We start from the raw sequence: 17,303 nt of genomic DNA on the forward strand, positions 1-17,303 counted from the left end.
TCCCCACGGCCAACTACAAGCACCTGGGACTGCCTACAGATGGCATGACGCAAGGGAAATCCGGAGCCCCTGGGGAGAATGACGCGGTTGGCCCACAGACCGGCACCCATCTAGGTCAGTCAGGGCTAGGGCACCAGCCCGGGACTCTCTGGCCCGCATCTCTATGGTAGGGGAAAAAAAGCCAAGAAACCGGAAGTAGGGCTCCTGGAGGGAAGAAAGCGAGGGGGCGGGGCCGTGGAGGGCGGAGCCTCCGGCGCCAACTCCGCCGCGGACCGCTGCGAGATGGCGGCTACTGAGGGGGTCGGGGAGGCTACGCAGGGCAGTGAGCCCAGTCAGCCGGAGCCGCCACCGCCCCAGCCGCACCCCCCGCCGCCCCAGCAGCAGCAAGAAGAAATGATGGCGGCCGAGGCCGGAGAAACGGTGGCATCCCCGATGGACGACGGGTTCCTGAGCCTGGACTCCCCGACTTACGTTCTGTACAGGTAACGCCCACAGCGGGACCCGCGGGTCGGAGGCCCTTCCCCGGAGGGCGGGGGCTTCACCTGGGCGGCGGTTCCGGGTCGGCCCCGGCTGCCTCCGCGTGTCCAGCCGAAGTTTCCGCGGCCTCGCTGCCGACCGGTGTGGGGCGCGCTCGGCGGGGTCGGGGCGCGCCCGCGGCCCTCGCGCCGCCCCGGGGCAGACGCTGTCACCGAGGCACCGGGGAGCCAGATCACAGGCAGCGCAGGGACTGGACTACCGCACACTGGACAGCGCTCTCGCAGCCTGTGTGGGTGTCCTGGCTCAGGGATTTAAGAAGTCTCCCGCCCTGTGCCGTGCTCCCACCAAGATAGCCTGAATCTAATCTGTACACCAGAGCATTTGTGTTCAATTTGATAGTCTGACAGGAAGTAATGATTTAAAGAAGTTACGGTTTTGTTCACTTTAAAAACAAGGTGTAAGGGCTTCCCATGGTTTGTTCTGCCGAAATGGGGAGAGCTAGTATAAGGTCCTTAAGGACTGGGACATTTCCATTCAACATTTTAGCGATGAGCCAGGCACCTACTTAGGCTATAAGGATGGGAAGGTCTTGACCTCTCATAAACATTCCTGCGTCGTCTACGCAAAACGAGTGGTGTGGAATAGGCAGTTTGGGTGTTGCTGGAACTCCCTTGCCTCTTCTCGGTATCTTGGCCAACACCCAGTCCCATCTCCATCAGCTCTTTGTTTTCTTATAATACCGCTTGTTCCCCAGCTCCAGTTGAACCTGCAGAGACAAGTGAGAAGTCCTTGTGTCTTGTTTTTTTGTCTTATTTTTTTCTCCTGTAGTTTTAGGTAAACCCATGAAATCGCGTATTTGCCTTGTTTTTATGAATGAGTGAAAGTCACGATCCAGATTTTGTCACTGTTTTATTGTTAATGTTTTATTGTTTTAAATTGGTTGGGGTGGCCCCATAACCCTCGGAATTGTGAAATAGTCAGCTTATTCACTTGGCTGTATCTGATTTCCCAGCCTTACCTTTCTCACGCCACTCCCCAGGCTCTAGGTCCCACACCTCAGACAATTGTTTCCCTGGTATTTCCCAGTGAACACAATTTCAGGATTGTGTGGATGCTACAGAATCTTTGTTGTCAATAGCTGAACAATACAGATAACTAAAAAATGGGTGAAAGGCCCTGGCCGGTTTGGCTCAGCGGTTAGAGCATTGGCCTGCGGTTGAGAGACCCGGGTTTGGTTCCCACTGAGGGCATGTACCTCGGTTGCAGTTTGTCCCCGTGTGGGTGGCAATCACTAGATGTGTCTCTTTCACGTTGATGTTTCTCTCTCCCTCCTTCCCTCCCACTCTATCTGAACAAAAAATGGAAAAATGTCCTCGGGTGAGGATTAAAAAAAAAATGGGTGAAAGGAAAAGAATATAGTAAAAGAGTGGTGAAAACAAATTTGTTCACACTGGGAGTTCACACAAAAATGTCTGTAGGCACCACGGTTGCCACTGTTTTAGCATTGGTAATGAGAGTAGTTCTTGAATGCTTACTACATTTATTTATTCTATGCTACATGCTGTATTTGTAACATAGCATATAGATATTTAAGTGTAAGAACATTACATAGTATATTTACTAGATACTATATTCTTACTATTATGCAAATTTAAAAAAAATATTTTTTCCTTACCCTGGCCAGTTTGGCTCTGTGGTTGGAGCATCAGCCCACGGACCAATGAGTTACAGATTCAGTTCCGATCAAGGGCATGTACCTCAGTTGCAGTTTGTCCCTGGCCCTAGTCGGGTTGTGCGGGAGGCAACCAGTTGATATGTCCCTCTCGTATCGATTTTTCTTTCTTTCTCCCACTCTCTCCCCACCCCATCCCACTCTATCTGAAGAAAAATGGAAAACTATCCTCCGGTGAGGAGTATTCTTTATTGATTTTAGAGAGAGATAAAGGGAGATGGAGAGAGAGAAACATCGATTAGAGAGAACATCAATTAGCCACCTCCTACATGCCCCCTGCTGGGGATCAGGCCCACAACGCCCACATGTGCCCTGACTAGGAGTAAAACCTGTGACTTCTTGGTGCATGGGTATAGGCTCAACCAGCCAGGCCTATTATGCAGATTTTAAGTGCTTGGCACGTTATCTCACTTAAGCCTTCAAACAGCCTTCTACATTTGGTTGGCCGTATTATCATCTACAGTTTATAAATGAAGAAACTGAGGCCCAGAGAGGTTAAGTAACTTTTTCAAGGTCACACAATGTCTCTCACATTGATGTTTCTCTCTCTCTCTCTCCCTCTCTAAAAAAATCAATAAAAATATATTTTTTTTAAAAAACTACTAGTATTAATGTAAGTGTAATTGTTGTCATTTTAAAAAGCACCAGAGTTCTTTTTCTTCTTACATGTTTGAATATAATCACTGAAAAAATATATATATTTCAGAGACAGAGCGGAATGGGCTGATATAGATCCAGTGCCACAGAATGATGGCCCCAATCCAGTGGTCCAGATCATTTATAGTGAAAAATGTAAGTTTATTTTTATTAGGAAAAGGTCTATAAGTCAAACTTAGTAGCAGAATTAAAATTCACAACCATATGGCTAGGTAGATGACAGGTTTTGTATCTAATAAAGATCTAAATGACTATGATAAGCTAACATTATGGTTTTTGTAATTTATTTTCATGATTAAGTGTTTTATTTTGTCCGAAGAGTGGACATATTCTAAGTTATGAATGTTACATTATAATACATAATAGCTACTGTGTGATTATGTTTTTTATTTATTATTTAATCTACAACATAAGTGAATTACTATTTTATTTAGAAAAAACTTTGATGAAACATGAGCATTTTGAAATATATTTTAGTAATGAGTTTTAGGCTCAGTTGAGATATATTTAATGATATTAAAATGAGTGAATTATTTTCTTTGACAAAGTATCATTCTTTCATAATGAATGTGAAAATGCTTTGTACTTTGAAAGTCCTCCAAATGCTAATTGTTAGTTGTTCTAGGAAAATTAAATGAATAAAATGGAATGCTAGTTCTGTAGTTTTATGTGTGTGTGTGTGTGTGTGTGTATAAATATATATATGTCTTTCAGTTAAGGCTTTGTTATCCAAGATCATTTTTCTGTTACAAAAGGCATTGTTTTCTGTTTTTTTAATTTTTTTTTTATTATGAAGTAATGCCAAGAAATGTTTGAAAAGGAAGAATAATGATGTGAGGGTTTGCCTTACCAAATATGAAAACGTATTGCTAAAAATAACGTGGAACTAGAACAGGAATAAATAGATTAATAAGGAATCTAAAAATACACCATCAGTATAAATGGGAACTTAGCATTTGGTAAAAAGGACATCTCATATCATGAAAAAGATGGGTTAATCAAATAACGGTTTTATAACAGTGTGCTCTGAATTTCGATATAAGCAAAATTATATCTCTATTTCATCTTACATGAAAATAAATTTCAGATGAGTTAAAGTTCCAGAACAAAATTATACACATACAAGGAGCAAATATTAGAGAATTATTTTTCATTCTTGGGGTGAAGAAGGTATTAGTAAGCAAGATTATAACACTCAGAATTGAGTAAGGAAAAGATCAGAAGCTGTAACTGAATAAAAATGCATAACTTTCACACTGTGAGAGATGTTATATGTGAAGATATATCACTAGAAGAAATACAAATATCTACAAAAAGATGTTAACCTCACTAATGGTCACAGAAATGAAAACCACAATTTTTTCAGATTCATAAGGTACCTAATAACAAAGATGTTGGAGAAAACTGATACAATCATACATTTCTCTTAGGGTTAAAAATAATAATATCTTTTTTTACAGGGTAAAAAAAATCAACACTTTAGCCCTGGCCAGTTTGGCTCAGTGGTAGAGCATCGACCCTCAGACCAATGATTCATGGGTTCGATTCTGGTCAAGGGCACGTACCTCAGTTGCAGTTTGTCTCCGGCCCTTGGGCCCTGGTCGGGGTCATGAGGGAGGTGACCAGTCGATGTGTCCCACTCACATCGATGTTTCTCTTTCTCTCCCTTTCTCTGCCTCTTTCTCCTTCCCACTCTATCTGAAGGTAAATGGAAAAATATCCTTGGGAGAGGATTAAAAAAAAATAAAGTCAACATTTTAAATTCTTACATAATTATGATTAGAAACCACAAAGAAAAGATAATGAAATATGACCTAACGATCAAAAATTGATATGACTATATCAAAATTTTAAATGTGTACAGCAAGACACCATGAATAAGTTAAAAGGCAAATAGCAGTATGGGAGACGATATACCATATAAAATAGAGATTTAATAAATTAGAAATCTATAAGGAATTCCTACAAAAGGTTAAGGAAATAAACTAATCAAAAAAATGGACAAAGGGTATGTATGAACTGATAGTTCACAGAAGAGAAAATTTCATTGTTCATTAAATGGGGAAAATGCGTTATCATTAGGAATGAGAGATACACAAATAAAAATTAGAATGCTGTTTTCTACCCATGAATTAAATGGCAAAGATTAAAACTGTCTTTGATATTAGGTATTAGGACATTTTAACAGATGCATATATTTTTAAAGGTAGTTTTCATATTTAGTCATTTGGGAAAGGAGCCTGTATACCTCTATTCCCTCCTTTATATCCATATTTTGGACAATGGGTAAATAAAATGTGTCCTTGCCATACAGTTTAATGCCATATAACTGTTAAGAGGATTTAGATCTGTTACAGCCTGAACAGATCTCAGAAACAATGTTCAGTGAAAAAAGACACAAGTTTTAGAAACTTTGTGGCCATAATACTAAAGCATTTGACTTTCTTTTGCTTATTATTCTAAATAAGGTAATAAAGTATCTTTCCTTGTAAGATAAAACAATATTTTATATAATGATAGTTTTAAACCTGAAAGATAGTCCTAATGCAGTTTTGTGCTATTTACAGTTAGAGATGTTTATGATTATTTCCGGGCTGTTCTGCAGCGTGATGAAAGAAGTGAACGAGCTTTTAAATTAACCAGAGATGCTATTGAGTTAAATGCAGCCAATTATACAGTATGGTAAGTAATACATATTATTTGGATGGCTTTTTTCTTAACTTTAATTTTTATCAAAATAAAAATAATTCACATATGAGTTTAGAAGTCAGAGACTGAATGAAAAACAGCAACCTCTGCCCCATTCCTTCTCACTATCAAAGTCCCACTCCCTAGAGGCAGTAACTTTTAGCTATTTTTTTCTTGAATTAAATTGTATATTCTAAATGATAATTGGTTTTTTTCTTTTTTCCATTTTAGACATTATTCCTTCTTTTTTTTTTTTTTTTTTATCCTCACCCGAGGACATTTTTCGTTTTTTGTTCAGATAGAGTGGGAAGGAGAGAGAGAGAAACATCGACGTAAAAGGGACACATCGAGTGGCTGCCACCCACACAACCCAATCAGGGCTGGGGACAAATTGCAACCGAGGTACGTGCCCTTAGTGGGAATCAAACCCGGGTCTCTCTGGACCGCAGGCCGACGCTCTAACCACTGAGCCAAACTGGCCAGGGCTAGACGTTATTCCTTCTGTGGAACATAGAGTTTACTCTCCACTTATACTTGTTTTATTTATAAGTAGCATTTTTGTGTGGTTTTAAAAGTAAAATATGTGGTAATGTTTGTAATAGAATTAATTTATTATATAAATAATTATCTAAATGAACAGTTTATCATACAGGGAAAGAGATGTCTTTGATTCTCGTGTAATACAACACGGGTAACCCCAGAGTATTACCTGAAAATAATCATTAGTTGGTTGCCTTATATCTCACATTTGTTGCCTTCTGCTATTTTTACTTCAAAATGTTTGATTCTTATGGAAAGCAGTATGAAGAGTCTTCAAAACATTTAAAAAATAGAGCTGCCATATGATCCAGCAATTCCACTTCTGGGCATTTATCCAAAGAAAACAAAACCACTAATATGCACCCCTATGATCATTGAACATTACTGTTGATAGCCAAAATATGAAAGCAACCTAGATGTCCATCAGTAGGTAAGTGTATAAAGATGTAGTGTAATTACAGGATGGAATAAAAGTAGGCTTACAGTTGTAAGTATGGAAAACACAGTTTATGCCCTGGCCAGTTTGGCTCAGCGGTTAGAGCATTGGCCTGCGGTCTGGAGAGACCCGGGTTCGGTTTCCGCTAAGGGCACATACCTCGGTTGCAGCTTGTCCCTGGCCCTGGTTGGGTCGTGTGGGTGGCGACCACTCGATGTGTCCCTTTCACATCGATGTTTCTCTCTCTCTCTCTCTATCTCTCTCTCTCTCTCTCTCTCCCTCCCTCCCTTCCTCCCTCCCACTCTATCTGAACAAAATATCGAAAAATGTCCTCGGGTGAGGACAAAAAAAAAAAAGAAAGCACAGTTTATTATTATTATTATTTGTAAAATATTTTTCTTTATTGATTTTAGTGAGAGGAAAGAAGAGAGAGAGTGATAGATACATCAGTGAGAGAGAAGATCGATTGGCCATCTCCTGCATGCCCTCCACTGGGGATGGGCCCACAGTGTGGTCATGTGCCCTGACTGGGAATCGAACTGGTGACCTCTTGGTGCATGGGTCGACACTCAACCAAGCCATACTGGCCAGGCTCTTGTATTATTATTTGTTAATTACTGTATTATTTGTATTAGAACTGTAAACCTACTTTTGCCCTGTCTTGTATACACAGTGTAATATTATGCAGCAATAAAAAAGAATAGAAATCTTGCCATTTTTGACAACATAGATAGACATAGAGGGTATTATGCTAAGTGAAATAAATCAGACAGAGAAAGACACATATGATTTTATGTGTATGTGAAATTAAAACAAAATGAAATAGCCCTGGCTGGTTCGGCATAGTGGTTAGAGTGTCGGGCTAAGGACCAAAGAGTTGTGGGTTCAGTTTTAATCAAGGGCACATACCTTGGTTGCAGTTCGTCCCAGCCCTGGTTAGGGTCGTGTGGGAGGCAAACAGTCGATGTGTCTCTCTCACATCAATGTTTTTCTCTCTCTTCCTCCTTCCCTCCCTCTCACTCTGTCTGAAGATAAATAGAAAAATATCCTCAGGTGAGGATTAAAAAAAAAAAGAAATGAAATAAATAAAACAGAAACAGATCCATAGATACAGAGAATTGATGCTTACCAAAGGAGGGGGTTGGGGGGATTGGAAGAAAAATAAAAGAAAAGAAAATGATTCTTCTAATTACCAGATATTTGTATGAGTTTAGACAACCACTAAAAAAACGTTATTATGTTGGTGTCTTGTAGCTTTATTTGATACTGTGGCTAAGCAATTTAGTGGAGTAATGAGACTTTGAATGCTTGATGTTTGCTCTAGGCATTTCCGGAGAGTTCTCTTAAAGTCACTTCAAAAGGATCTACATGAGGAAATGAACTACATCACTGCAATAATTGAAGAACAGCCCAAAAACTATCAAGTTTGGTAAGATGAAAATAGGAAGGAAACATGTCACCGTTTTGAAAGTACCTGTCAGTGGGTGATAAGAATATCAATTACTTGTTTCTTTATCATTTTAGTGCTTTGCATTGGAGCTAATGTCACCTGTCACATAGGGTTGTTAGGAGGATTAAACGAGACCATTTTGTTTAGTGCTTAAAGTGGTGCCGAACCATAGTTAACTCTCAAATGTTTGCTACTATATATTTAAAATATTGACATTAGCATGTAATACTACTGCTAGAGTAAAAAAAAAATTGAGTAAAAAATCTGAAATGTTTCTCTTCATTATGTTAAATCACTTTCGGGTATTTGATCTTGTATTCATTTATTCAAAATATTCATACTGATGCTAGAGATACAGAGGTGAACCAGATATAATCTAAAAGAAAAAACAAATAATAAAACCAATTATTTTACAGTTCACTGTGAAAAGCATAGTGGTAGTTACTCACAGAGTATATTTGTTGTAAAAATTAAGCCCCTAAGTTAACATAGGCAAGAGTATGGATTATTATTTGTGGGGGGAACAGAACACAATGGGAAAAAAAGAGAGAAATAATAGAACAAGAGGAGAAAAATAAAGGGTTTAAATAGTACCTGGTATATACGAGCACCCCATGAATGGAAGTTACTGTGGCTGCTATTGTGGTGGAGAAAGAGGAGGTAGTCATGGTTATGGGAAGAAGAGGAGGTTGAAGTGCTGATTGTGATGGTCGTGGTGGTGGTAGAAGAGGAGGAGGAGGAAGAGATGGTAGAGGAGGTCATGGTGGTGAAGTTAGTGAAGTAGAAGCAACATAGTCTACCATCAAGCACTCTTTCCACCATTGGTGCTACTCACTGCCTGCTCATAATACAGCAGTTACCACCATTTTATTTTATTTTTTTCAATATAATGATTTACACACATGCCTCTTTTTAAACATTTTTTATCCTCACCTGAGGATATTTTTCCGTTGATTTTTAGATAGAGTGGAAGGGAGAGAGAGAAACATTGATGTGAGAGAGATACATTGATTGGTTGCCTCTCACATGACCCTGACCAAGGCTAGGGATCGAACCCACATCCCAGGTACATGCCTTTGACCAGAATTGGACCCATGACCCACCAGTCTGTGGGTAGACGCTCTAACCACTAAGCCAAATTGGCCCGAGCATACATGCCTGTCTTTATGCCAGAGATTTAAGGATGATTTCCGAGAGGAAAGACCTCTGAGGCAAAGAAAATATTCTGGGGAGATGCATGAAAGATCACGATGCAGTCAGAGAATTGTATAATTCCATGTGAATAGAGTGCATTTGAGAGTCATAGGATAAGATCATAAAGAGCCTTACAAACATCGATGAGGGTGGACTTGATCTTAGTGGCAGTGGAGAGCTACTGACAAATTTTAATTAAGGAAGTAACATGAATAGATTTGTGTCTTAGAAAATTGTATCCTGACAACAAGGAGGAACATAGATGGAATAGGTTCACAGTCCTGGCATGCCACTGTACTGGTATAGGCTAGGAGAGAGTGTGGAGGCGGGGTATAGGAGAGAGAAGGATAAATTTGAGAGAGGTTTTGGAGACTGATGCTACAGGTTTGAAGTTTAATTTATTGGAGGAGTGACAGAGAACAATGATGTCAGTATATTTGGCTTGGCCACTGGGTGAGAATGGTGGTGCCAACCACTTGGGGAATTTGGGAGACAAAGCAGCACATATCTGAGGAAGAAAGGTGGATTCAGTATTGGATATATGGAGTTTGATGTGCTTATGGAAAACCTATGTAAAGTGGTCTATTATATGGTTGAAAATGCTCATCTGGAGTTGAAGCCATAGCTGTGGATGAGGATGCTCAGGGAGAATTAGAGAAGAAGGTTGAGAAGAACACCAGTGAACATTATCATTTAAGAAGTGTTCCAGGATGACTGAACAAGGAAATGGAAAGTTAGTGTCATCACAGTAACCAAGAGAAGAGAGAGTTTTAAGAAAGGAGTAGATGACAATATCAGTACTGCTGAGAGGTCAAGGGAAGATGACCAGTGGATTTGTTAATTAGGTGGATGTCAATGAGTGATCTTGGCATGACCAGTCCTCCCACCAAGGGTTGGGTGGTGACTGCGTGGGCAGGAGGGAAGTGATAGGAGGAAAAAAGAAGGCACATAGTGGGTTGAATTATAAATGGGAGATAAAGGTTGGCTGTTGAGAAAAGGAGACATGGTAATTAGCTAGTTTTTCAAACATGGAAAACTTTTCTTTTGACAATTTGTAACTTATCATACGTAGCTACTTGCCAGAGTAGAAATGAATTCAATTCTGCCCACAAACTAATGAAATGAGCATTTATTTGCTTGTGTAGTGACACTTTGGAATTAAGGAAAACTGACAGTCTATTTATAACCAGAGGAGCTTCCAAACTTGATAAAATAGTATTACATTTCCTGTAGTCTCATTATGCTAACTGTGAATGTTTCAGAATTCTTTGACAGAATTTTGTGGTGTTAAAAGATTACTATACTTCCAGATTTAGTTTGAGATAAACCTTCTTTAAGCCATTAAACTATATGAATTCATTTTATACAAAAATCACAAATCACTGTTTTATGTTTTCAACTTTGTGTTCTGAAATTTTTTTCTTAGAGTTTCTTTTGTTACCTTTTCTCTTCAGTAGAGGCTTGAGCATTAGAGATGATTTCTGTTTCTTTCTTTTTTTGTTAATCTTCATCTGAAGATATGTTTCCACTGATTTTTAGGTAGAGTGGGAGGGAGGGAGAGAGAGAGAGAAACATTGATGTGAGAGAGACACACCAATTGGCTGCCTCTTGCATGATCCTGACTGGGACTGAGGATTGAACCTGCAACCCAGGTACATGCCCTTGACTAGGAATTGAACCCATAACCCTTGGGTCCGAGGGCCAGTACTCTACCCGCTGAGCCAAACTGGTCAGGGTTGATTTCTGTTTGCTAAGTGTACCTTCTCATCAATTAGCAAAGCACATGCAGCTGATACTTTAGTTCTTGGATAAATTAGCACAAAACTTCTCTCCTTTTTTCCACCCGGTTTTAGGCATCATAGGCGAGTATTAGTGGAATGGCTGAAAGATCCATCTCAGGAACTTGAGTTTATTGCTGATATTCTTAATCAGGATGCAAAGAATTATCATGCCTGGCAACATCGACAGTGGGTTATTCAGGTATTGCCTTTCTTATTACAGTGTTTTCCAGATTTTTATTTTTTAAGTGAATTAAATAATTAAGATTACTATTAAATTGTAAGTATACTTCTGAATTGAAACAGACGTGTAGATCATTACAAACAATATGCATGTAATTAGCAATTATTAAGATACTTAATTATCTGACATTCTTCATGTTGCTTAACCTTTATAATCTCTTGGGATTTGGTGAGTAGCTTCATATTAAAAAATAATAATAGTAACTTTTGCATCACATATTTGCTGACAAATTGAATAGAAAAAGTAGTTCTAATTTTTTAATACAGCTGTGTTAATTAACATGGGCATAGTACACTAAGGTTTTTGCATACGTAAACTTTGGAATATGATTTTACAGTAACTATTATATATTGTATTTCTACCCACTTGTTAAAATTTTATGCTAAATCTTGAATAGAATAGAATAGTTATGACTCCCACTCTGGGCACTTAATTTATTCTACCAAACAATTCTAGTATTGTTTCTTGTGAAATTTTTTCCAGTAATTGCTGTTTTCTGTACTATTCAGTATACCAAGAGTATCTCATCAAATTACTTTTTACTTAAAATTTTAAACTTTTCTAAATTTGAATAAAGGGATACCTTTTCTAAAGGTATTCAGTATTTATATATATTTTTAAAGACTTTTTTGTTGTTGTTAATGGTCTCCAGAGGATATGCATTTTTTTCCCATTGCTTTTTAGAGAGAGTGAAAAGGAGGGAAGGATGGTGTGGGGGTAGGGAGAGAGAGAGAGAGAGAGACACACTGATGTGGAGGAACACATTGATTGGTTGCCTCCCGCACATGCCCCAACTGGGGCCAGGGATCTAACCTGCAACCCAGGTACATGCCCTTGACTGGGAATCGAACCTTTGGTCCACAGTTTGACACTGTAACCACTGTGCCTCCCTGGCCAGGGCTAAAGATTTTTAGAGAGAGGGGAAGGGAAAGGGAGAGAGAAACACCGATGTGAGAATGATACATCGATCAGCTGCCTCCTGCACTCCCTCCACAGGGGATCAGTCCCACAACCCGGGCATGTACTTTGACCAGGAATTGAACTGGCAACCCTTTGGTGCACAGAACGACACCCAACCAATTGAGCCACACTGGCCAGGGCAGTATTAATATTTTTTTAATGAAATTTAAATTTTTTGCTATTATCGAATAAGAAATATAACTCCACTATCTTTTTCGTAGTTAACGTCCCTGACTTTTTCAGCATTTGTAAGTTTTGATCATGCTGCTCTGTTTTTCAAGTTGTCTATATTGGTTTTCTTCTCTCCATAATTTTTTTTTTTTTGATATTTTATAATTTTGTATTTATTGATTTTAAAGAGAGGAAGGTGTAGGGGAGAGAGAGAGAGAAACATCAATTTGTTGTTCCACTTACTTATACATTTATTGAACCTGCAACCTTGACATATCGGGGTGACGCTCTAACCAACTGAGCTTGCGGGCCAGAGCCTTTTTCTATAATTTAAAAAATTAAAACAACTTTGCCCTGGCCAGTGTTTCAGTTGATTAAAGCATTGTCCCATGCACCAAAAGGTTGCAGGCCTGAGTCCCTGTCAGAGTACTTACTAGGTTGTGGGTTCTATCCCCGGTTGGAGTGCATATGATAAGCAACCGATCGACAATCCTTTCTCACATAAATGTTTCTTTCTCTCTGTCTTTCTGAATTACAGGCCACTTTGGCTGCTCTCTCTCCCTAATTTTTTTGGTTCCTTTTGATCAATGCCTTATCTTTGATTACTTTTTTTCCCCATTTCATTTGCTTGACCTACAACTATCATTCTCCAACTGTTTATGTGAGTCCCAAATCTTTAGTTCAGCCTACTTAGTTTTGCTGAAGTTCGATTCATTAATTTTTATTGGTTATAAATAGTGGGACATTTCTAATTGAATATTTTATTATTTATTTTCTTTTAGGAATTTAAACTTTGGGATAATGAGTTGCAGTATGTAGACCAACTTCTTAAAGAGGACGTGAGAAATAATTCTGTCTGGAACCAAAGATATTTCGTAATTTCTAACACCACTGGCTACAGTGATCGTGCTATATTGGAAAGAGAAGTCCAGTTAGTAATCTTCTTCACTCATTAAAAGAATATTTATATGCCTACCATATGTCAGGTATTGGGGATACAGCAAAGATCAAAACTGCCCCCAGTTCTACCCTCATGGAACTAATAGGACAGAATACTTAGATGAAATCTGTAATGATAAGTTTACAAGTAGGTAATATACCTCTACTTTGTAATGTCTTAACTTTCTTGAAATATTGCTGCTACTACGGATTGAGAAGAAATCACATTTCATAGTGTCAAGGAAGCTTTATTTTAAAACTATCGTATTAAATTCTTTTGTATTTTGGATAATAGTCCCCAGATGCAATGTTATTCTAGTTTATTTCTATTCTCTGTGAAGAAAAAAATGCTATTATATCAGCACTGCAACAAAACCAAGATTACTAAACTTTAGTCAATGACCTAGTCATTTGAGCAGGTACATAGTGAAGCAACATTCTGTAACTTCATTGGAGTATTTTTGGTGGTGGTGGTTAATCCTCTCCCAAGGATATTTTGTCCATTGATTTGATTTTATTTTTTAGAGAGAGATAATGGAAGGGAGGGAGGTAGAGAGAGAAAAAGAGAAAAACATTGATGTGAGAGAGACACATTAATTGGTTGCCTGCCAAACAAGCCCTGACTGGGCTAGGGATTGAACCTGCAACCCAGGTACGTGCCTTTTGTCTGGGAATCGAACCCTCAACCCTTCAGTGCTTGGGCCGATGCTCTAACCACTGATTCATGCCAGCCAGGGCTATTGGACATTTTTGTAATTGGATCTGAATTGTATTTAATAATAATCTGGTTCAGGGGAAGAGAAAAGTAGGGAGTGTCCATTTTGACTGGGAATCACATCATAATTTACTACATTAAAAGCCTACATTAAAGGAAATCTCCCACATTAATTTATTTTTCTGTTGTGAATTGAGCCCTTCATATTAAGTGTTCTTCCCCAGAATTGGATATAAATATTTAGTAGGGAAGAACTATGTAAATAAGAATTGACTGCTGGAGACTGAAGAGATTTTTTTTTTATATCCTCACCCGAGGACATTTTTCCATTTTTTGTTCAGATAGAGTGGGAGGGGGAGAGAGAGAGAGAAACATCAACGTGAGAGAGACACATCTAGTGGTTGCCACCCACATGACCCAACCAGGGCCAGGGACAAACTGCAACTGAGGTACGTGTGCCCTTAGCGGGAACCAAACCCGAGTCTCTCTGGACCGCAGACCGATGCTCTAACCGCTGAGCCAAACCAGCCAGGGCGACTGAAGAGATTTATATATGACCTAGAGAGGTACCAAAGTCCACTAAAAGAGATAAATGAAAGCACATACCTAAGCTATGCCAGTCTTATTGAAACTTTCTAAATATTGTACTGCTCTTACAATTACACACATGTTTATTTATGGTCTTTTTTTACAGGTACACTCTGGAAATGATCAAACTAGTACCACATAATGAAAGTGCATGGAACTATTTGAAAGGGTAAGAGGTTGTTTTTGCTTGTTTTATGTAAAATATAACCTGTTAATATGATGCATCATGGACTATGTTCCATAATCAGATTACAAAAGGATACTAAAGAATTTCCTATTTTTCTCTAAGAACAGAAGTGTGGTAACACTCAAGAGCAGTGCCCTCTATCCTTCTCTTTACCTCCGAAGCACACACCATCACAGTTTTTAGAGTAGTCCATGAGTAAACAATAGTACAGTTATAATTGTGTTTATTAATCCTGCAGTCTTTATTTATTTATTTATTTTTTATCATCCTCACCCGAGGACATTTTTCCATTCTTTGTTCAGGAACAGAGGGAGAGAGAAACATCGATGTGAAAGGGACACATCGAGTGGTCGCCACCCACACAACCAACCAGGGCCGGGGACAAACTGCAACCAAGGTACGTGCCCTTAGCGGGAACCCAACCCAGGTCTCTCCGGACCACAGGCCGATGCTCTAACCGCTACGCCAAACCGGCCAGGGCAGTCCTGCAGTCTTTATATCAAAGAATGTCACAGTGTATATTCAGCTCAGGAACACAGTAAGGCAAGGCTGACTGTTTACAATCAGATTGCACAGAAGCATTGCCAGTCTTTCTGATTTATTTCTAGAGATCTCCTGTTACAAGTCTCACTTGTTAAATTGACAGCGTTTCACTTGCGTGGCCACTGACATAACCAAGCTCCTTCTCAAACTTAGAGATCTCAAAGAGCCAAAGTACAGAGCCCAGTCACATTGGGAGATGTGTTGAGAGTAGGGGCCTAAAGGGATAAGGGCTAAAGGGAAAAGGAACCCTCTCAAGAAGAAACAGAAACACCTATCTTGTGTTTTCCTTCACTTTTTAATTTTAAGAAGATGATTTATTTTCTGCTTTAATTTTGTGTGTTGCAATTTGAATTATAAATGATGACTTTTAAACTTCATTATTCTTTTAAACTAATTTTACTCAGCTCTGAATTATGATAAAGCTCACATATACTTTAAATTTTTCATTTCGTTTCAACTTCATTCTTTAAAAATATGTCTCTTTTTCTTGCTTACGTCTTGGGGGCTATTTTTCCCTTGATTTTTCTACTATTTTTGTTCTTCTCAAAATTTAGAATAATCTTTTTATAGGATTTTGCAGGATCGTGGTCTTTCTAAGTATCCCAATCTATTAAATCAATTACTTGATTTGCAACCAAGTCACAGTTCCCCTTACCTAATTGCCTTTCTTGTGGATATCTATGAAGATATGCTAGAAAACCAATGTGACAACAAGGAGGACATTCTTAATAAAGCATTAGAGGTAAGCCGGTGGAACTCAGTGCTGTTGGTTTTGATATCTTAGAATTGGGTCTGCTCAGTACAATATTTATGCCTCTTTTCAACACAGTTATTCAAAATTCGATGTATGGCTATTTCTGCTGTTTAGGGCAATACCCATGCCACTATGTGAACATAGTATGTGTCTCTAGTGATGGTATCTCATTTGAACATAATCTGAGTTAAACTGTTAGCTTAAAAACATTTGCCCTAAAGACTGAATTATACATTTTTTTAATGAATTTTTTTTTATTTTTAGTTATGTGAAATCCTCGCTAAAGAAAAGGACACTATAAGAAAGGAATATTGGAAATATATTGGAAGATCCCTTCAAAGCAAACACAGCACAGAAAGTGACCTACCAGCAAATGTACAGCAATAACACCACCTAGGAGAACTTGATAGAATGCTTCTATTTTTTTAAGAGACTCTAATGCAGGAGTTTAAAACTAGAACGATCATTACCTTTGCCTGTGGTGTAAAACATGCATTACACAGGTATTGCTTTTTTAACAAGAACTAAGAAGGATGTTCCTTGGGTGCTGCTGCCATTCAGACTGGCTCTAAGTAACTTGATTCTTTTAAAGCAAAGTAATTTGTGGGGAGGGAGAAGAAACAAAGTCCCATAAAGGAACTTTTGTAGTCTTATCAACATTTACTCTAATCCCTTAGCATCAGCTCCTCCCTGAATGGGATATGCATCAGAATTTGCAGCATTAATGATTGCAGATAACTTGTATGTAATGGATATGAGATAACTTAAATTTCAGTTCAAGAAGCAAGGAATGCAATTGTTACATTAGAGCTGCTATGCCACACTCACAGTATCTTGCTATCACTGTAACCAACTAATGCCAAAAGAATGGTTTTGTAATAAAATTATAGATGTATCTTAAAACAAGGCCATAGTAGTTTAATTTTTAAAAATCTTATTGTTGACACTATTACAGATGTCCCCATTTCTGCCCCACTTTACCCACATTCACCCAGCCACCACTTTCTCTTTCCCTCTGGCCATCATCACACAGTTGTCTGTGTTCATGGGTCTTGCATGTATGTTCTTTGGTTAATTTGTTCACCTTCTTTCATCCAGTCCCCCTTTCCCTCTGATAGCTGTCAGTCTGTCCCATGTATCCATGCCTCTATCTCTATCTTGTTCATCAGTTTATTTCGTTTATTAGATTCCACATATAAGTAAGATCACATGGTATTTGTCTTTCTCTGATTGGCTTATTTCATTTAGCA

The 17,303-nt window shown here is 38.7% G+C and overlaps 1 protein-coding gene across 1 annotated transcript; it reads left to right on the forward strand.

The window, feature by feature from the left end:
• Window positions 1-253: 253 nt before the first annotated feature.
• Window positions 254-16,951, forward strand: FNTA (farnesyltransferase, CAAX box, alpha). The gene is made up of 9 exons (XM_036250381.1): window positions 254-482; window positions 2,916-3,001; window positions 5,434-5,548; window positions 7,855-7,959; window positions 11,028-11,154; window positions 13,110-13,258; window positions 14,676-14,738; window positions 15,870-16,041; window positions 16,318-16,951. The coding sequence occupies exons 1-9, from the start codon at window positions 283-285 to the stop codon at window positions 16,438-16,440; spliced, it is 1,140 nt and encodes a 379-aa protein (XP_036106274.1). The 5' UTR covers window positions 254-282; the 3' UTR covers window positions 16,441-16,951.
• The last annotated feature ends 352 nt before the right edge of the window (window positions 16,952-17,303 follow it).

The sequence above is a fragment of the Molossus molossus genome, unplaced genomic scaffold (genome assembly GCF_014108415.1).
Source record: "Molossus molossus isolate mMolMol1 unplaced genomic scaffold, mMolMol1.p scaffold_m16_p_9, whole genome shotgun sequence".
In the NCBI taxonomy this organism is placed as follows: domain Eukaryota; kingdom Metazoa; phylum Chordata; class Mammalia; order Chiroptera; family Molossidae; genus Molossus; species Molossus molossus.

Bases quoted from the DNA above. Each gene is read 5' to 3' on its own strand.
- FNTA (XM_036250381.1), top strand. From the start codon at position 283: ATGGCGGCTACTGAGGGGGTCGGGGAGGCTACGCAGGGCAGTGAGCCC. The intron at 483-2,915 runs GTAACGCCCACA...TATATATTTCAG, and splicing joins CCGACTTACGTTCTGTACAG to AGACAGAGCGGAATGGGCTG. The intron at 3,002-5,433 runs GTAAGTTTATTT...TGCTATTTACAG, and splicing joins GATCATTTATAGTGAAAAAT to TTAGAGATGTTTATGATTAT.